The sequence below is a fragment of the Primulina tabacum genome, chromosome 16, assembly GCF_025594145.1.
Source record: "Primulina tabacum isolate GXHZ01 chromosome 16, ASM2559414v2, whole genome shotgun sequence".
NCBI classification, from domain to species: Eukaryota; Viridiplantae; Streptophyta; class Magnoliopsida; order Lamiales; family Gesneriaceae; genus Primulina; species Primulina tabacum.
Genome location: NC_134565.1, coordinates 5,383,716 through 5,406,729, shown reverse-complemented (window position 1 = coordinate 5,406,729; position 23,014 = coordinate 5,383,716). Strand labels below are relative to the sequence as shown.

The window sequence follows — 23,014 nt, the reverse complement described above, 5'->3', positions numbered from 1 at the left end:
TCTTCCTTAATGTCACCATTAAGGAATGTCGTCTTCATATACATCTGCCATATTTCATAATCATATCTTGCTGGTATGGCTACCAGTATCCTCATGGACTTGTACATCACGACTAGAGAAAATGTTTTTTCATAGTTAATAGATTTTCTTTGAGTATATATTTTTTTGCTACCAATCTAGCCTTGAAAGTCATTATCTTCGTATCTTTTCCAAGATTCTTTTTATAAATCCATTTGCTTCATATGAGAACAATTCTCTCAAGCGGATCTACTAAGGACAATAATTGGTTCGAATACATGAAGTCCATCTCGGACTGCACGATTTCAAGACATTTGGATGAATCAACATCTAATAATGCTTCTTTGAAGTTTCTTGGATTACATACAAGATTGGGCTCATATTTGCCTTATTCAAAAAGCATGATCATCCTCTTAGGTGACCTAGAGATATTTTCGGATCTCCTAAGAGCTGATATCTCTCCAATTGACTGTTGGGGTGTGAGTTCTTTTATTTTAAGAATGGTTGTTTCTCGTATCTCCTCGAGTTCTATGACCTCAATTTTTATATCTACTATAAATTCTTTCTCCAATAAGGTAGCATTTCCTGAAACAAACACTTTGTTTCTTTGGCATCATAGAAATAATATTCAATAGAATTTCTTTAGATATATCACAAAGTAACACAATTGGCTCTACTATCCAATTTATCCCCCACTGCCTACTTCACATAAGCAGAACATCTTCATATTTTCAGGAAAGAATATTTGAGAAGCTTTCTCATCCATATATCATATAGTATTTTATTTATTGTGTTTGTATGAACTTAGTTCAACAACATTACCGCAGTCTCAAGTGCAAATCCCCAAAAAAATGACGACAACAGATAACAGATAGAGGATTTCGCGACGACATCGTAAATGTATTGAAATGAAAACAAAATAAATATTACCAACAATTTTAAAATATTTTCTAAAACATAAAAAAAATATGTTACTTTGTTTTTATGAATCATCTCTCACTTTTTTGGACTTTTTCACCCCCATGAAAACATGAAATCCTATTTTCTTAGTGCGTACACAAAACCCAATTGCTAAATTTTGATTTCGAATTATATCAGCAAATTATAATTTCCAAAAGGTAGAGCCTTGTTACAACACTTTGCAACCCTCACGTATGTTGCATCATGTTTGGTAAGAGCCCAATAATATGATACGTTTTTTCTTTATGTGTCAAGCCCAACCCATCATTTTTTTCTTTTTGTAAGACGAATTTATGAGAGTTACACATAGTTAACATCAAGTATTTCAGTGGAAGTTATAGTTTTCGACGTCCAGACCACCCCAATAATATGAGTCAAACACTGACTGCGGACAACATTCATCATACAATCACTGTTGATAGAAGGCAAGAAAAAATTTAATTTATGATTAATTTTCTTTTTATGGTCTTGATGTAAATTTTAAATCTTATCCAAAATGAGATATTTTAATTTTTGAAATTTTTTTCATCATTAATTTTAAAATCTCCTGTCATGTTTGTTTGTATGTTTATCGGATTCATACAACTGTTGTTATTATATTAATAATAACACACATACTGATTTTTATAATAAATCACATGCATTATCAATAATAAAGTATGATCGATAATCAAGAGCTATTTGATCTGTGAGATCTATGCACAGATCCAATTTCAAAACATAGATAAATAGAGAGATGCAAATGCAATATTACATTATATTACAATATTATACATGTCTTTGATCTTAATCTTGAGCATCTGGGTCTACCATCTTGAAATCTTGATCTCCCATTAAATCTGATATTTACATTAAATTTCAATGGCACATTGAAATAAAAATTTAAGAGATGAGAATGAGCTATAAACCAGAGTTACTTTAAATAATTAAAACACAATAATATATAATATCCAAACATACACCTAGTAAGTTGGTCATAGCGCTTGATCATCCTTTTATTACATAATATCATATATTATATAAAAACAGAATATCAAATATTATCATATCATGTATTTTACAAATATGTCAATAACCACCATAATTAAAAATTAAACTAAAAATTAAATAAATGCCTTTATTTAATTACCCAATTTGTCATAATTAAATTTTTTTAAACACTTTTACAATAAATAATATAAAAATCTTATTTTAAATTTTTTATTTTATAATAAAACCATGATTTTATTAACATTATTTTCAAGAACAAATTTATTAAATTTTCATAAAATATCAATTTTGATCCATAATTTTGAAAAATCATAAAATCACACCGACCTCAAAATGATTGAGCACATAGGCCAGGGATTGCACGAGATCATCTTAGGCAGCCATGTCTCTACCCTACCCGTTGCCGAAAATTTTTCGGGCAGCCGTCGACAGGCTCTCGCAAGTTAGTAATTAATTATCAATAAATTAATAAATTATGGAGTTTGATAGATATTTTATATTTAGTAGAGATTATTTAATTAGTTGTTCACTGAACACAAAAATGTTCTCACAATTTGATTGTAAGTCTGAATTTTATCAGATTCGGATGAAGAAATAAACAAGAAATTCACAATTTTCCTCACACCACAAGGTTGTTATATTTGAGAAGTATTACCATTGAGATTGGCTAAAGCACCACATATATCTCAAATAAAAATGGATAATTTCTTTAAATATTATCATAATTTTATGTTTGCCTATATAGATAATATTTTAATAGCATCTAAAAATATGGATGAACATATAAAAAACTCAGAGATTTTAAGTTCGTAAAAAATAAGTCATAGACATATCTGAAAAGAAAACATGCATAGCTAAAAGGTATATTGAATTTCTTATAGTAGAAATCGATGAGTCATGAATAACTATGCAAAAACACATAGTGGAAAATGTGCATAATTTTTCAGATGAACTAAAAGAAAAAAATAAACTACTTCAAAATTTCTTAGGAGTTGTTAAATTTGTTGAAATGTTAGTTAAGAACCTAGAAAAATACAGAAAAATGTTTTCCATTATTAAAAAAAGGTGCAAAATTTATATAGACAAAAGAAAATACTAAGGAATTTAGCCAACTAAAAGAGTTTTCCAAAGTTCTTCCAAAAATGAATATTCCTTGAGATGTAGATGATATGATATTATGTAAAGATGTTAGTGATCATTGGTAGACAACAGTCCTTACAAAGCTCACATCAGATGGAGAACAACCATGCATGTATTGCATGGTCTATTCTCATAGGCAGAAGCCTTTCAATGGCATATCAATAAAAATTAATTTTATAGAGTAAAAATGACTTTTGAAAAATGACCATTATTTTTATTTGCAAAATAATTTACCTTAAAGATTGATAATATATATGTAAAAGCTACCTTAAAAAATATAATTGAATCTAAACCGAGAAGACTAGATTATTTAGATGACATGCTTTATGTCAAAATTATATTTTTGATATTGTTATTATTAAATCTCATGAAAATATTCTTGCAAATTTCTTAAAAAGATATGAACAACGCTGATATCGATGTCATCACAAAAATATAGAATCATTTGAGGGAACATCTTTAAATGCTTCAAAACAAGTTTAATAAGTTTGCCCTAAATGCAGAAGTTACGGGTAGTCTACACCTAGTTGATAAGAGCATTGTCTCTAACCGAATTACACATGCTTGTGCTTAGTTATGATATGTTTTACATAAGACTACACTCCAAGCTATTAAAAAATCAATGGCTTCTCAAAATGAAAATTTTCAAGTACATGGCCTTGCAGGTGGAGTAGGAGATTCAAGTACACTTAGCACAAGTACTAAGTCATGATAATCTTTGTATGAGTTAGCCCAAGTAAAAATTGAAGCTCTGAATCCCTGTCTGGAGCCTTCAAGTCAACCATTCACCTCGAGGATTGAAGATGGAGAGATCAACCTTATACCTCAAACCGACAAGGGAAAATCAAAATTAGTACTAACGAGACTATAGTTTCTCTGTTTCAGGTATATATCAACATATTTTAGAGAAATTTTAAAAAAAAAGTTGATATCAACCTAGCCACAATCCGAGTTGATATAACAGGGAAATATCAAAGGATATAGGATATTGATGAAATCAAATTTCTATTCTAAGGAGGTCAAGATATAGTATGATTAGGGATCTTGCCTTGGTTTATACTATATCATCGAGCTCCCAGAAATTTTAGCTCTACCTAGGTGGATTCAAGAAGATATTCATGAAATATGGGCAAACAATAATTATTTGTACAAGAAAGGTATTTTGTAGCTTTATTTTTTTAAGTGCAGCAGTAGAACCAGCATAAAAGGGTCACACAAAGAATTTTACTTCATCAAGCTAAGGAGACTAGACATGAACATTCAAAAGTTCATCAAAGATCCTCCAAAAAATGGAACACTTCTTGTTTTATCACTAACTGAAGATGACATCTCCATTGCACTGTTTGTCTTACCCTTGGCTTGGACCGACTGAGAGCAGGAAGTTCGATCATGAGGATTATGGGTCTGTGTTACAGAGATGGACAAAGTCAAGTTTTCATTTAAGTTTGATTAAAATTTTATAAATAGATCTTTTATGTTAAATAATATGATAGGAAAAACTACAAGTTTTAAAAAATATATATTTGAAAAGAAAAGAAATCTTCCATGGAATAGCAAGCTACCGGGGAGTCAAGAAACTTGTCGAAAATTCTGCAATATGGCTCATGTGGGAAGATGGTAAGAAGAAATCTGTCCAGATGCTCGAACTAGAAAGAGATAGAATTCGGGAAAGATTTTCGATCAAGATCTAATCGAAAACTTACATCAGAGACCAGTCCAAATAGTGAAGGTCCATACAAGTAACGCTTTCTTCGGAGACCATATAAAAATTAAAATATTCCCCGACAAAGGTAAAAAAATACATGCGATCTAAGCACTCCAATGGTAGAATATTGACTACTCAACCACTAAAAAAGGACGAACCACTAACTAGTGGTTTGACGGGACTACCTACCTTAAGATATTGTCAGCCACAACTAGCAATAATCTGAATAAAAATTTCAAGTCTGAAATCGGTATTTTAGATCCACCAAGGCTTCTTTCTATATATGTATAAAGGTGGAAGAAAGATGAATGCATTATTCGACATCTTCATTTCTTTCAAAATAAAATTTGTATTTCAGTTTATGTATGTTTTAATTCCATCTTCGAGAATTAGCTAAATAAGTTTCACCTCTTCTACAGAAAGTTAGTGTGCAATACTATTTTATATGTTTGAAAAAAATTATTAAGTCATTCGGCCCCTCTCATGTATTATTTTCAAATTGAGCATATATATTATACACATTGAGGTAGAATATGATACAGAGTTGTGCTAAGTGATGTTGAATGGATCTACGTCAGGAACCATCCGTTACAACTATGTGGTTAGACTGTGAGGATCAATCTATAAAACTCGATGGGTATGACCCGACGGAATTCCGGTCAAAGATGTAAAATATTTACTTTATTTTACGGAAGCATGACGAACATATAAAATGTGAGACACCGTGATAACCGTGATATAACTAACGTAAAGGATGTAAATTATGATTCGCAAATCAACTCATAATATAATCATTATGTTTAAATTTAAATGTTGTGAATAAAAAAAATAATCAAATAAATTTTGATGGCAATTGTGTAAATTCATGGAAAATTGGTAAATAAACTGAAAAATATTACATTAAAATTTGATGGCAATTCTGTAAATAATTTGAAAAATATTTGAATTAAATTTAAGGGTAAAACGGTAACTAGCAAAATATAATGTCCATGTGTCAATACAATGGCAAAGCTTAATGGAATTTCAAGTGAATCCACGTGAATGTGGATTAATATTAGTATAATAATAATAATAATAAGGAACAAGTGAGATAACCGAGAAGAAGAAATAAATTATATTTGTTATCTGAAATTCGAGACTATTTAAAATCTTTTCCCAAATAATTAACACAATTATTATAGGTTTTTTCCCCCTATTGAAAGCATACTATAGGGCCTAAGGGGTATTTCCGGAAATGAAAAAAGAAAGCTATGTGCTAAGTTGGTAGTGGGCCCCACGTATGATTCAAAGGAAGGGCACGCCCCCCCCCCCCCCCCCCCCCACACACACACACACACACACACACGGCGGCATTGCAGCTGATTTGCCATCCGTAACGTGTCGTTGTCCCCCCCACACACACACACACACGGCGGCATTGCAGCTGATTTGCCATCCGTAACGTGTCGTTGTCTGATTGGTGGTAATATGTGGGGCATGGGTCTATGAAAATGATTTACTCCCTTGTTGATCAATTCAAATCTCATTACGGGTTTTTTTAAAATAATTTAAAAATATAAATTTATTTCATAAATAATTCAAAAAAATTAACTTTTGCAAAAATACTTTAACACGTGCTTCGTAAGCACGGATGCTCCACCTCAACACTAGCGTCGATGCTTACGAAGCACGGACGCTCCACCTCATCCGCCACCTCACCATATATGTGCTTCGTAAGCACGAATACTCAATGATTTTGTTTTTTTGCTTTCAATAATTTGCTAGATTCCTTATAGATTCAATGCAATTACATTATCTTTTTGCAATCTTTTCAGAAATAATTGAAGCTTTTGCAAATATTTCATGTGATTTATGAAATATGTCGGATCAATCAATGAAAGTTTTACAAATTATAGACGCATATTATAATATATATATATATTGTGAACTTCGATGATATTTCAATCAGTTGTAATTTCTCCTGCATTCTGCATAAATTTTTCAATATTGTGAGAGATATCTTGTTCGAGCATTCTGCTTAAATTTTCTCTCAAATTTCCTCGGTAAAATGTCTAATATCGATGTACTCTTATATTTTGGTGGTCATGTAGTTATTGATAATGGATTGATTGAATATAGTATTTCATTTGTTAGACCGTTGCGAGTATTACGATATATTAATTTGTTGGAGTTGGTTGAAGTTGTGCATAAAATGTTAGGAATCGTCAAATGAATTTTTCTCTGAAGTTGTCAACCAAATATTCATTCATTGAGAGATCATCTTGGCATGAAATTCAAGTCAATCTCGGTGATGATGATGATTTACAGTTTATAATGCAATGTGACAATATACATATATTGTATTTATACGTGGAAGCAAATTCAATTGAGCATCATGTTGGATCTGATGATCCTGAATCCTACGTTCCACATGCATCCGATTCAGGGTTTAATAACCAACCCGAAACTTCTATATATGGTGGTTTCCACGATCTAGAATCTTATGTTCCACAGGTTACTGAAGGACTCAGTAATATAAATTTCGATAATGTAAGTGGGTCTTGGGATCAATATATCAATGTCTCGTTGGAACAAAATCATGCTCCATATTGACCTAATACAACATTAGATACGAATGCTCGTTGTCCGGATCTTGCCACTAATGATGATATTTTTAGGAGTGTTACTGAACCCGATATGTCATATAGCGAGTCTGAAAAAGAAGAAGTGAATGATGATGAAGAAGTACATACATTTTCAAATCTTGATGAGGGGACATCATCTCGGCAATCACCTCGTGAGACTTTACAGAGGCAAACCGTACCATTTCTTTCTATCACATCTGAAATGCCATCATTTTTCAATAGATTTTTTGGGGAAGAGCTCGGTGTACCTTTTGGAATGCAAAAAAGCTATTATAATCCGGAGAGAGGTGAATTATGCGTTAATATGTTATTTAAAGATAAGAATGATCTTATTGCATCTGTGAAGGATTATTCCGTTTTATGTTGCAGAAATCATTCTTCTACGGTCATTTTAGATGGGGACTACGCGCTTCTTTGAAGGCCAAATTGGAAAATAACAAAATATGACGGGCCTCACACATGTATATCTGCCTCTGTTGGTATAGATCATAAGAACTTGAACAGTGATATGGTGGCACATATGCTATTGGGAGTTGTTCGTTGTGATCCTTTGTACGAGATTAAGTATATCATTGAAAATGTGAAAGATAAATATGGATATCAAATCTCGTATACGAAGGCATGGCGAAGTTTGAAACATGCTATGGAAATTGCTTATGGTACATGGGAGAGCTCCGTTCAATTACTTCCAAAATATATGTGTGCTTTGTCCAAATATATTCCGAGAACAGCTGTGGAGTGGAAGCATCTCAAATCCAACACCGAAATGATTAAGACACTAAACTATGTTTTCTGGGCATTCAGGATGTGTATTGATGGGTTTCGGCATTGTCGAAAAATAATTAGTGTCGATGGTACACACTTGTATACCAAATACAAGCACTAAATGTTAATCGTTGTCACTCTGGATGCGAACAATCAGGTTCTACCGCTAGCATTTGCTATTGTGGATGAAGAAACATCATATTCTTGGAAATGGTTCTTGGAGAATCTAGGACGACATGTAGTTTGTGGTGAAAATGGTGTGTGCCTAATTTCTGATAGGCGTAGGGGAATTGTACAAGAAACTGAAGATCTACACTATTTTCAACCTCTTTATGGTGTGCATCGTTTTTGTTTGAGACATGTGTGTTCAAATTTTAATGCTAAATTCAAAGACGTGCATTTGAAAGATTTATGATGAGAGGCAGGCACAAAAAATCAAATTTGTAAGTTTGAAGCAACAATGGAGGCATCAAGCAAAAAAACATTTTGGCGCAAAGATATTTGGCCGGAATTGCGAAAGAAAATTGGAGTTTGGCTCATGACGGTGGTTGGCGTCGTGGGTTGATGACAACCAATATGTCGGAGTGTTTAAATAGTAGTGATCGTAGACTTCCTATATCTGCGATAGTACACTTGACACTTCTGATGTGTGTATAATATTTAATTGAACGCGTGACAAGAGGTGGTCGTATGGTTCATGAAAATCAGCTGTGGTCAGATTATGCATGTCGGAAGTATGAGAAATGGGCGAGAAAATCTAGTGAACACCGTGTTGCCAAATATGATATACGTGAGCAAACTGCTTCGATTGCTACTACAGGAAGACCAAGTCGTGGCCAACATATGCAGATGGTCCAGTTATCAACGAGTGATTGTTCGTGTGGTAAATGGACGATTTTTGCCATCCCATGTTCCCATGATATTTGAACTGCTAAGTGGAACTCGTTAGATCCCTCGACACTTGTGCAGCCATGGTATAATATATCTGAGTACTTAGCAACATACGAGAGTAGATTTCAACTTCTTGCAGATGAGCAATATTGGGATCCTCCAGCGTTCGAGTTGCACCACAATCCGGTTAGACGTGAAAGAAGAAGAGTTGGGAGAGACAGAACAACTCGATTGACAAATGAGATGGACAAACCGGTAGTTAGAGAAAAACAACAACAGCAAGGTGTACCTAAATCACCATGAGCAACACGAAAAAATAAATTTCGAGTACAACAATGTAAAAAAAATTTGTGCTTTTGAGAGGCAACACAAATGTTTGTACTAAATATTTATAATTTTTGTGAAGATGAAGCATTTTTTTAAAGTTTTTTTATCGAAAAACATGGACAAAATTCGGCTGAGTCAACGCCTAAGCGCCAGCTTTGTGCAAGGCTAGCGCCGCAACGCTACATGTTAAGCACTGCAGTGCCAGCTTTGCACAAGACTAGCGATGCGGCGCTACACAATAAGCGATGCGGCGCTAGTCTCCCGAGAAGCAAGCACCGCGGTGCTACTTACTCAATGTCGCGGCGCTCATGCGTGACTATAAAAAAAACCTCAACAAACCTCATTCACCCTACACAAAAAATCATCACCTCCCTCCTTCTCCACCACAAAAAATCCATCCACTTCCACAAGTCGATCCCGGACGAAGTGCGCTACAATTTCGGTCCCATCAAAAGGTAAATGTTCTTGGTGTTATGAATCTTGAATTCCATGTTCAATTTTGAATTAATAAAGTTCTAGAGTTTGTGCATATAAATTGTTCGATATATTGCTTCAATGAGGGTGTTGTTGATAATTGTTGGATTGGCACATTGTATGTAATAGGGGAACTACTGTTTGATTGTTTGTGTTCATGTTGTAGGCACTATATTGTTGATATTGTCATTGTTTGATTCGTTCTTGTTGGGGACAAGTACTAGCGAGTGAGGACTATTATTTGAGTTGAAACATGTCTCCTAGAAAGAAAAATAAGCAAGTTCAGTTTGGAGATGGTGAGTCGTCTGATGCTGGTTTTTATAGACGACGGTTTTGGGATGCAGTTTCCGCAAAAAATTATACAAAATTACAAGAGAAAAACATGTAGTGGGAAATAGGGATGGATCATAGTATCCTGGCTTGTGAGACATTAGTTCTGGCTCAGTATTTGCATTGGACTGAGTTTGTGAAGCCACTGGCAGATGCTGTGATGTCACTTGTGTGGGAATTCTACGTTAACTTAAAGGTTAGGCATGAGGACTATCACGTCAAACTCAGAGGGCAGATGGTTCTTTTCGACAATAGGACTATTAACTCGTTGTACTCGATGCCTGACTATGACACCGATGAGTACACGAGATTTATGAGACATGCCTATCCCTATTAGACGATAATGAACACATTTTGTGAGCCGGGCACGGTTTGGAAGCTCAATAATCAGCGAGCTTCGGTCACATTTCCTGCGACATCCATGATTAGGGAAGCATATAACATATATCATTTTGTCGCCTTGCGGTTGATGCCATCTGGGCATGTTTCTGATGTGACAAAAACAAAAGCAACATTGGTCTATTGCATCATCACCGGGAAGACAGTGGATGCAGGTCGGGTGATCATGAATTCAATATTGCAGGCTGCACGGGGCACATCCACAGTTAGCATGCCCCATTCTTCGACCATCACAGAGCTCTGTCGCCTAGCTGAGGTTACAAGGGATGATAGTGAGCCAATCTTGCACAAAAAAGACGATATCTTACTTGTTGGGAAGCTCCCGAGGGATAAAAGACGGAGGCAGATTGAGAGTGGTTCGGGCCAGGCTTCAGGGAGTGGAGCACAACCACAGCTGGCCCCACAAGAACCACACGCACGAAAGGCACGTGCAGAGAGGGGACAGACTGCACACCAGTGTCTCGATGAACAAGACCGCATTATGAGGAGACAGTGGCGGATGACATGCGAGCACATGGATTACGTGCATGATTTTAATCGTGTGCTTACGCAGCGGTTCCCTGTGACTAGTATCTCCGACTAGCCATTTCCAACCCCGCCGGCATTTTCACACCGACCCATCGAGGATGATGATGAATATTATGACGAGGATGAGGAGGTTGATATGTCATGCGAGGACAACGAGTCCTGATGCTCGCTGTATGAGGTACGCAATACTATGATTTTCTTGTTTTATTACTTTTGATGCATTGCATGATTAGTTATTCCTTGCAAGTAGAATCTAGTCTGGAATGTGAACAAGATACATGCACGAGCCGAAGATCAAGAGTGCGAAGATCGAGCACGAAGACGAAGAACGATGAATCTAGGGACAGAGACGCCACCTCTGATTTGTCATCTTATGTTTCATTTCTTTAATTTCTTGTGTTACGATGTGTAAATCTTCATGCATATTCAAACATGACGTTGTTTTGCGGATAAGATGATTTGACGTGGTTGTTTATATGATTGAACTCCGATTTGGTTTACTTGTGTTTCTTTGTTTTTATTCGACGGCAATTTATTGGCAATAAATTGTTTGTTGTCTGACAAAACATATTGTACTATATCTCAATCAATTAAAACAACTTGTAGAAATAATATAATTTATACGATGCAACAATGCAAATGGTACAACAATACAAATGATATAGTTCCAATCAATTAGAAGAATCATCATCAAAATTACAATGATACAAATGACTCCCGGTTCCACAAGCGGGTGGATCGCGTATTCTCGTCCCTCTACGCAATCCAACATCTTCAGGATTTCACTCATTTGGGTAACCTGGAAAAGTGATAGGTGAAATAACATTCCTCTGTGATCGCATATCATGAACAAGCTACCGAGAACAACATTAAGCAGATTTGCGAAAGTTTGTATGTTTGACCAAGATGGAGTCCGATAATCCTGGTGATCAAACGAATGTAAGTCACCAATCCCCGAATCAAAACAAGTTTGAGTAGTAGAGGGTCCTGCATTATTCAACTCAGTTGACGGAACAGTAGTGCCAAACCCACTTGGTTGCCTAACCATATCACTTCCCCACCCGAATGATTGTTGATGCGAAAAAAGAGAAAGCGTACTGAAATTTTGTAGGACATTAAATTGCCCGGCAAAATTATTATACGGATATGGTTGAAAACCAACGACATTAACTGTAGGTGATATGGTGCGTACAGTTATTTGATTATACTATTGAAATTATTCTTTGTCAGTTTGCATCGATCTCCTATGTCGTACCCCTTTAGCAACATATCTCAACCAACTATTCCACAACTCAATTGAATTTTTATGATACTGTCTCCAATTTGTGTTTCGATAACATTTTCTCGTGATATTATGCAGATCATCGTTGTTGAGGGCAAACCCTGGAATTGATTGTCGTCTTCTGAATTGTCGAATCACCTGATTAGGACGATGCATCTCCACGATGTCAAAGCAAATAAGGGGACAAACACATTGCCATATTTTGTTATCGTATGAATCAATAATCTTCTTTACATCTAAGTCATTCTTCTGGTTAACGATCCAATTAAACTGTAAAACATATAAATGTTATAATTTAACATTCATTTAATCATAAAAAACTTTAATATTCATTTAATCATAATTAAATACTAAACATTCAATAATACCTCATTTTGATTCATACGATCTAGAGAATCCCTTATAATTCTTACAGCATGTGTGGGCGAATGTGTGTAACTAAATCCAATTTTTCACCTACAATTTAACAAATACAATTACATATAAAAAATTATAAGAGATATACATGATATTATCACAATAAATTTGAAATATTACCGTGCACCATATGGAGAAACTGAAATAATAGCATCTGGATCAATGGGAGGTACAACTAATGTTAACCCATCTTGGTCGAGGTTAACACATTTAATCCTGCTTCATGCCCATATCTGCTTATAATAATAAAAATAGTTAAACAAAAGTAACAAAAAATTGTGTTAAATAATCACTTTACACTATTTATATTTGCAGGATATATAAAGGTCCATCCATTGTAGTCTTCTCTATATGTGTTGCGTTACACAACTCACGGTATAGAAATGCTAAAACTGCACTACCCCAACAATAAGACTTTACATTATCAATATGCCGTAGCAGTTGCAAAAATATGAGTCTAGCAGACCCTATTTGATATTTAGGGAACAATATCCCTCCAATAATCATTAACGCTACACAACGGGTATATTTCACAACATCTACTTCTGCACTATCATCATTTCATAGACAAATGACCACCTTTCAAATGTTTTGATGGTGGCACAAATCACAACAAATCCAAACATATGTGTTGACATTCCTCAACTTTATGTGACGCATCTATTCCAGTGATTGCTTCACCATCAATTGTTAGACCCCAAATGATTGAAACATCTTGTAACGTGATAGTTGCTTCACCACATGTAAAATGAAACGTGTGTGTCCCATGTCGTCAATGTTCAATAAGAGCAGTAATCAAATTTTATCAAAACTTGTAAGCCACATTCTAAAACTCCATAAAAAATCATATGATTCAAGTATGCAAGTACACGATTGTGTATGTAATTATCAATGTATAACTTCCAAATCAAATTGTCTGACCTCTTCACTTTGACAATATCATCAATGGTTACAGAAGAGACTGTAGATGACATATGTGTCGCTTGTAAATAGAGGACATTGGGATCTTTTGGACCTCGATTGTCTGTCATTATGAAATAAGTTGTCGATATTCTAAACTTCATTATAAGATAAGAAATGAGCTCAAGATCCAGGGAGGAAAGGAGAATTTTCGAACGCCAGATAAAAAAAATAAAGCGCGAAAGAGTAAGGAAGGAGGAAGAAGGAGAAGAGAGTCAAAGAGAAAGAGATAATATGCGATACAGTGCGGGTGAAGGGATTATCTCCACGTGGCCTGGAACATCCGTGCTTTATAAGCACGGATGCTTGCCCACGTGGAGCATTCGTGCTTCGTAAGCACTGATTCTTGAACACGTAGAGCATCCGTGCTAACGAAACATGGATAATGCTCACGTGGACTTTTAATCCGTGCTTCGTAAGCACGGATTAAAGTATTTGTGCAAAAAAAAATTAAAATTATTTTTAAATTAATTTTTTATTTTTAAATTATTTTATATAAAAAAATCTCATCTCATTACTAGTGTCAGGGAATGGGTATTACACCAAATTCGTCAAATTAATTGTTCGCAGAACGTAGGCAGTTCATCCCTATTAATGAAAGAATGTTTTATTTTAAAAAAATATGTTTTTTAAAATAATTACATAATTTTTTAAAATAATTACGATGATATTCAGATACTTATTCCATCCATCTGAAACAAAATATATATATATATATATATATATATATGTATATATTATAATCGATCTTAATTATTGAATCTTAAACATTCATAAAGTAACAAAGTATACCGAGATACATCATATGTCATATTTTGGAGTAAAATAATAAATATATGTATATAACTGGATGATACGATTGATGAAAAATTGTAAATCTTGTCATTCATGTTGTCAAATTGTTGCGTATTTTCACTACCGCAAGTGTACGGTGTCAAGTTTTAGTACTGGTTTGAGTACATATATCTATCCCACTGAGAAGTACTTATTTAAAACTGTATATTAAGTACCATAATTGACATAGTTCAACTTTATTTAGAAAAATCAATAAGATAGTTTATGATCAATTCAAAGAAAATAAAGAATCAGGGAATTCTTAGCACGCAGTTGAAGTCCAATGAGTAGATCAATCTAGAGATATGATTTCGTCTGGTCTCCCCTATGCTAAATTAAAATTGACTATCATATTATTAAATTGCATCATGTTTACTAACCAAGAACTCGCAATTTTCCTATTCCCTTTTTCAAGTGATAAATAGAACTGTATTACCTATTACCGATTTTAATACGTCTATTCAAAATCACGTAACACGTAATAAATGCAAACAAGGTTCTCTTATGGATTCGTCAGAGTTATACCGTCTTTTGCACGTTATAAATATCTGACGATGTGATTTCCCCTGTCCTAATTTCAATCCCCTCTCTCGAGTGTTAAATCTTAATTATTTAATCAATCCAATTATAGCCAGTAATTCAAAAGCATTAATGACAAGAAATCACAAATAAACACAATGAATTAATTCAATGAAAATTCAAAACGTCAATAACATATGTTCAACCAAGACTACGTCAATCTCTAGAAAATAAAATTAGTTCATACTTGAGTTTGAATCAATACAACACCTGTTTGTAATCATTAAAAACGTAAAAGTAAAGAACCAAATTAGAAACGTGTTTAGGAGAGATGAAAGCGTGTCTCCATGTCCGGATTCAGCGTCTTCTATCTCTGTTCTTCGCGTTTCGTGCTCTCTGACTTTTACTCCCTTTTCTCACGTATGACGACTGCCTCTATAATTTTTCTTCATTCCTCCCTTATAAAGCCCACGAAGAAACCTACAGAATTTGGCATTCGCGTCGCGCACATATGCGCACCCTAAACTTGCGCATATGCGCGAGACCTTCTGTGTATGAGCTTCTTCTCTCGCACATATGCGCGCCCAAGCTCCGCACATATGCGCGAGACTCTCTGGATTATGCATCTGCTTTCCTTTCTTGCGCGCATATGCGCGACCTAGACCGGCGCATATGCGCAGACCTTTCTGTTTTGCTTTCTCTTCGGAAATCTTGCGTGTATATGCGCGCCTATGACTCGCGCATATGCGCGGGTCTTGCTGTCTTTAGAGAATGGCCATTTTCACCATTTTCTTCTAAGCGCCATTTTCGCTCCTTTTTACGCCCATGTAGTAATTTCACCTATATTCCTGCAATACATCCAAAATAACAAAAGACGCATAATTCTGCCCAAGAAAACTAACAATCTATCTGAATTATAAGGATAATTTAAATGCACAAAATGCACTTATCAAATCCCCCCAAACTTGAACTTTTGCTAGTCCCGAGCAAAATAATATAATAAAAAAAACATTAGCTAGACTAAACTTAACACATCCTAAAGAATGTAACTGAACGAACAAGAGTTGTGGAATAACAGGATAGCCACTAGCCTCAGAGATTGTAGTCCCATCATATTGAATCAAACACATGCTATATTACTCATAGTTCACGTGCGTGTATGTTTTGCTATTCTCGTTTACCCACCCCATATACCAAAATAAGTTCATAATTTTTTATCTCATAAATTCTGGACTCCTTGATATACATGTAATTAACAAAGTCATTGAGATACAAATTTACCTTCACAAATCAACATGATTTATAGGGTATCATTTGTCTAAACAAGATGTCAATTAAAAGGACATAATTAACCAAACAAAATCTAATATCATGAGATGTGCACGTATACACAATCAAACTCCCTGTTTATCGACGGCATTTTTCAAGTGTCCATAGGCTTAACTTTGGCAACTCTTCTCCACTAGTATATTGGGTACATGTGACTTGGTTAATAGGTCTTTTAAGCTTATAACGTTAGGCTACGGCTAATGGCTATAAAGGATGTCCAAGCACTTGCGTTAGGACCCATGTCGGATTTCTTTAAGGAAATAGGCCCGCTCGATCTCATTTTCCAAGCAGCACCGGCTTGACATATGGTCCGGATGACCTCTGTGTAATCAACACCCGCTTCGAGAAATTCATTGTACTCGTCATGGTCGAGGCTGGGCATCTGATATATCATATTGATCGTTCAAGAGTCGAATGACACCAATTGACCTCGCACCAAGACTTTAGACTCGTCATGACGAATCCTGAGATTTGCATAGAATTCTCGCACAACCGAGATTACGGAATCCAACGGGTGTTGTGCAAATTCAACCCAGCCTCGGCGTTCCAGTTCCTCTATTATAACACCACATGGAATTGACAAATTGAATCCCCGTTCCGGGATGATGGACCATTTCATAGAGCTATCATATACTTGTTGTGCCTCCTCATTCCAAAATCTGTGGGCATCAAAGCTTGAGGAGGAAGAGGCACTCTTTTTCGATTTCTTTTTCGGTGCCATGGACTACAATAAGGCAAAGACAACACCCACACACTAACTTCAACCAACCGAAGAACCAAAGTCACAGATAATCGGTCCCCAAACTTGCGGTATAACAACTATAATTTCACCACACCAATTAATCCAGTAAGCAATGCAACGTACAATCAGTCACAAAATACTTTAGTTTAAAACACCCACTGCACAATCTCACAAATTCCCCATATAGAATGAACACCAATTCTAACCAATCTCGGAAGATTCGAACAAAATCTGAATAAAAATCCTTACTTGCACCAGAGAATGAATAGAAATCGGAGTGCGGTCGAAGCTTTGGGCTGTGGTCGGAGGTGGCGGTCGGCGGTTCTAATGACGGAGGTGGCTGTCGGTGGGGAGGGAGAAGAGAGTTTGGTGTTTTGCTGAAGGAGAGCGGCTGCTATGTTGTATTTCTGAGAAGGGTTCACGTTTCTTCTTTTTTTTCCTTAAATCAAGTCGCGCGCATATGCGCGACCTAAATCGGCGCATATGCGCAAAGGCTACTGTCCCGCATATTGTCATATCGTGCATATGCGCGCCCTATGAGTGGCGCATATGTGCGAAGGTCTCTGCCTTCCGAGTGTATGCGCCTAGTATTCTCGCGCATATGCGCAACTTGACTGGCGCAGATGCGCGGCATCCTCTGCCTTACGAGTTGGGATTCGCGCATGTGCGCAAAAATAAATCGCGCATATGCGCGAAGCACACTGTCCATCAGTTGTTTTTTTTTTTTATAAATACCTGCAAAAATAAAATATTCAAATCAATACTTGAACAGAGAAAATTAAAATCAACAACAAAAGAATTAAAATAAAATAAAATAAAAACAAAACGAATGCTAAAATAATTGTGGGTTGCCTCCCACACAGCGCTTGGTTTATAGTCATCAGCCTGACTTTCTCCTTTCTACTTTGGGTCTCCAAGTGGAATGTTGTCCATGTGTCTCACTTCACTTCCAAAGTAATGCTTGACCCTTTGACCATTTACTTTAAATGTCTGACCGTTGTTGCATTTCAGCTCAATTGCCCCATGTGGATACACTGTTTCTACTGTGAATGGTCCAGAACATCGTGATTTTAACTTACCAGGAAACAACCTCAGTCGAGAATTAAACAATAGCACTTGTTGTCCTGGTTCGAAGTCTCGTCGAAGAATCTATTTGTCATGCCATCGCTTGGTCTTATCTTTATATATCTTTGCGTTCTCGTATGCATCGTTCCTGAATTCCTCCATCTCATTTAACTACAACAGTCGTTGCTTGCCAGCTGCCCCTATATCAAAATTCAGCTGTTTCACAGCCCAGAAGGCCATGTGCTCCAGTTCCAAAGATAGATGGCAAGCTTTCCCAAAGACCAAACTATAAGGCGACATCTCGATAGGTGTCTTGTATGCAGTCATGTACGCCCATAAAGCATCATCTAGCTTAATCGCCCAACCCTTCTGGTTTGTCTTCACTATTTTTTCTAAGATCTGCTTGATCTTCCGGTTGGATATTTCTGCTTGACCATTAGCTTGTGGGTGATATGACAGTGTCACCCTGTGCTTCACATCATACTTAGCCAACAGTGAGTTAAAAATTTTGTTACAGAAATGTGTACCTTCATCACTGATTATGGCTCTAGGCGTTACAAATCTTGTAAAGATGTTCCTGTGAAAAAACTTAACAATAACTCGAGCATCATTAGTACTGGTGGCAATTGCTTCCATCCATTTTGAAACATAGTCAACAGCAAGTAAGATATAAGATTGACCAAAAGAGGATGAGAATGGACCCATAAAGTTAATATCCCAGACATCAAAAAGTTCCACCTCCAAAATATTTGTTAGTGGTCACTCGTGGCGTCTAGAAATATTGTCAGCTCTTTGGCATTTATCACATGACTTTACTAAGGTATAACTGTCCTTAAACAGATTAGGCAAATAGAAACCTGACTGTAATACCTTAGCTTCTGTTCTAGATGCTCCAAAGTGTCCACCGTAGGGTGAGGAATGACACTGCTCTAGGATCGTACCTGCTTCTTCCTCTGCTACACATCGTCTAATTATCTGATCAGCGCATCTCTTGAACACGAAGGGATCGTCCCACAGATAAAACTTGGCATCATGAATAAATTTCTTCTTTTGGTGATAAGTTAAATATAGTGGTAATTCACCTGTAGCAAGAAAATTAGCTATATCTGCAAACCAAGGATGTGTAACATGTACCTTGAAGAGTTGTTCGTCTGGGAACGACACATTGATAGCTCCACTTTCAGTTCTTTCTTCCAGCTCTAGGCGTGACAAGTGATCTGCCACCTGATTCTCACTGCCTTTCTTGTCTTTGACTTCAAAGTCAAATTCTTGAAGTAGGAGTATCCATCGTATCAACCTGGGCTTTGCATCCTTTTTGGCAAACAAGTAACGAATAGCTGCATGGTCAGTGAAAACAGTTACCTTGGTGCCAATAAGATATGTTCTGAACTTGTCGAATGTAAACACCACTGCCAGCATCTCTTTCTCAGTGGTTGTGTAATTCTGTTGGGCTGCATTAAGTGTGCGACTTGTATAGTAGATAGCCTTGAACATCTTGTCTCGCCTTTGTCCCAATACTGCGCCTACAGCATAGTCGCTAGTATCGCACATGAGCTCAAAGGGCTCTTTCCAATCAGGCACTATCAGATGGGTGCACAAATCAGCGCCGTCTTGATCCTGTTAAATGCCTGCAAACAATCATAGTCAAAATTAAATGTAGACTCTTTCTCCAACAAATTACATAAAGGTCTAGTAATTTTAGAGAAATCTTTAATATAGCGACGATAAAACCAGGCATGTCCCAAGAAACTTCTGATCGCTTTCACATTCTTCGGCGGTGGGAGATTTTCAATTGCTGCGACTTTGGCTCTGTCCACCTCCATTCCTTTGGTTGAAATCTTGTGCCCAAACACAATACCTTCTTGAACCATGAAGTGACATTTCTCCCAATTCAAAACTAGATTCTTCGCCTGACATCTCTGCAAAACAAGGGTCAGATTCTGCAAACAGTGATCAAATGATGAACCAAGTACAGATATATCATCCATCAAAACTTCCATGATTTCCTCCACCATGTCAGAAAATATGGCCATTATACACCTCTGAAACGTAGCAGGTGCATTGCAAAGTCCAAATGGCATTCTCCTGAAAGCAAATGTACCGTAGGGGCAAGTGAAGGTAGTCTTCTCTTGGTCCTCCGGTGCTATGACAATTTGATTGTAACCTGAATAACCATATAGAAAGCATTAATAATGATAATCACCTACTCTATCAAGCATCTGGTCAATAAAGGATAGGGGAGGTAATCTTTCCTAGTTGCATCATTTAATTTCTAGTAATCTATGCACACTCGCCAACCAGTCACTGGACGAGTTGAAATTAATTCATTCTTCTCATTTCTCACCACAGTCATACCCCCTTTCTTAGGCACTACTTGCACTGGTGAAACCCAAGAACTATCAGATATAGCATAAATAACACCAGCATTTAACAATTTTAATACCTCTGCTCTCACCACTTCTTTCATGGCTGGATTAAGCCTCCTCTGATGATCAACATAGGGGGAATAGGATTCCTGCATCAAGATTTTATGCATACAAAGAGCAGGGCTAATCCCCTTTATATCAGAATTTGTCCATCCCAAAGTAGATTTAAACTCTCGCAACACTCTCAACAACCTATCTTTCTCATCAATAGTAAGAGCAGAAGATATAATTACCGGATAGGACGAACTCTCGTCCAAGAATGCATAGCACAAGTGACTCGGTAATTCCTTCAATTCAGGAAATGCTTTTGGTACCTCTTTACTCGCCTCTTCAGGTAACTCTTCATGATGGGCATCAATATTTTCTTTAGGCAGCACATTGAGAGCAAGTAACTCCTCACACACATCCCAGTCCTCTTCATCCACTATGGAAGCTGATTCAAATAAGCATCTCTCCAAAGAGTCTTTCGTCAACTTACCTGCACCCACTTGAGATACACATGAATCAATGATATCAATACTATTACAAGTACTTACCTCGTTTGGTCCTTTGATGGTGTTGTAGATGTTGAACGCCACTTCATCTCCACCTTCTCTCAGTGTGAGCTCGCCCTTGTGCACATCAATCAGGGCTTTTCCGGTGGCCAAGAATGGCCTTCCAAAGATAAGTGGCGTCTCCTGGTCTTCCTCCATATCTAAAATGACAAAATCAGCAGGAAATATGAATTTGTCTACCTTCACCAGCACATCCTCTACTATCCCTCGTGGATATGTAAGTGATTTGTCCGTTGTTGCAAAGTAATAGTGGTAGGCTTCACCTCGCCAAGCTCCAAGGTCCTGTAAATAGAAAAAGACATTAAATTAATACTGGCACCTAAATCACATAAAGCTCTATTTACTCTAGAACCACCAATAACACAAGGAATAGTAAAACTCCATGGATCTTTAAGTTTTTGTGGTAGCTTCCTTTGGAGTATGGCACTGCACTCTTCAGGTTAGTTTCACGGTCTCAAACTCTTGAAGTTTCCTCTTCTTGAACATCACATCCTTGATGAACTTAGCGTAATTGGGCATTTGCTCCAATGCATCGGCAAATGGGATGTTAATGTGTATTTTCTTGAAGATTTCTAGGAACTTCGCAAACTGATCATCTAACCATTTTTTCTTGAACCTCTGTGGATATGGAAGATTCGACTTTGGTAAAGGTTGCTGTTCAAGCACTTTCTTGGGTTCCTCTACTTTTTCTTTCTCAATACTTACATCCTTCCCATCATCTTCCTCAACAAGAATCTCTACATTCTCTTCAGTAGGGTCTGGAATTCCAATTTCCTTGCCACTCCTCAATGTGACAGCTTTGCATTGCTCCCTAGGATTTACCTCTGTATTGCTTGGGAACAGTCCTCTATTCTAATCTTTCAAACATTGGCTACTTGCCCAATCTGTGTTTCCAGGGATTTCATCGTGGCACCCATGTTTCCTATGTGTGTCTCCATGCTATCAAGACGAGACTCAGTTCTCGCCATTCTTTTCCTAGACTCAGCTACAAACGTCCCGACTAGATCCTCAAAAGATGGCTTTCCTTCCCCCTTATGTGTATTGAACCTCGGTGGAGGATTCAACACGTTCTTGTTGTTCGCATACGAAAATTTCTCTTGATTCCTTAAACCTGGATGATAAGTAGTAGGGAGAGGGTTACCTCGATATCCTCCATAGCCACGATTGTTGTTGATGTACTGAGCTTCCTCCACAACAGGCTCTTCTTCGGCAGTCACTAGTGCTACATCAGACGTAGATTGGCCTGCCTTGTTCATCGCTGCAATCTATGCGGTTAATGTCGAGACCTGTGCAGTAAGTGATGTGATCGGGTCTACGACATACACTCCAGCAGGTTTCCTTGATCTAGATCTCTCACTTGACCACTGTAACTGTTAATGGTCATCTGTTCAAGCAATTCATAAGCCTCATCATGTGTTTTGGAGAACATAGTACCTCCGGCGGCTGCATCAACATTCCCTCTAGTTGGCCCATCTAAACCATTGTAAAATAACTCAATCTGCATCCAATCTACATATCCATGATTCGGACACTTTCTGAGTAATTCTTTGTATTGCTCCCAAGCCTCATATAACACCTTGAGTTCCCTCTGCCTGAAATATGTGATCTCTATTTTCAGTTTAGCAGATTTGGCAGGAGGAAAATACTTTGACAGAAACTTCGTAACCAAATCTGCCCATGTAGTAATACTCCCCAGAGATAGTGATTGGAGCAAACTCCTTGCTTGATCCCTAAG

At 36.7% G+C, this 23,014-nt stretch overlaps 1 protein-coding gene across 1 annotated transcript; it reads right to left on the bottom strand.

The window, feature by feature from the left end:
• Nucleotides 1-18,470: 18,470 nt before the first annotated feature.
• On the bottom strand, nt 18,471-22,535 carry LOC142528301 (uncharacterized). The gene is made up of 6 exons (XM_075633345.1): nt 22,159-22,535; nt 21,730-22,090; nt 20,598-21,561; nt 20,066-20,463; nt 19,170-19,916; nt 18,471-18,770 (listed from the first exon to the last, which is right to left on the bottom strand). The coding sequence occupies exons 1-6, from the start codon at nt 22,533-22,535 to the stop codon at nt 18,471-18,473; spliced, it is 3,147 nt and encodes a 1,048-aa protein (XP_075489460.1).
• Nucleotides 22,536-23,014: the final 479 nt, after the last annotated feature.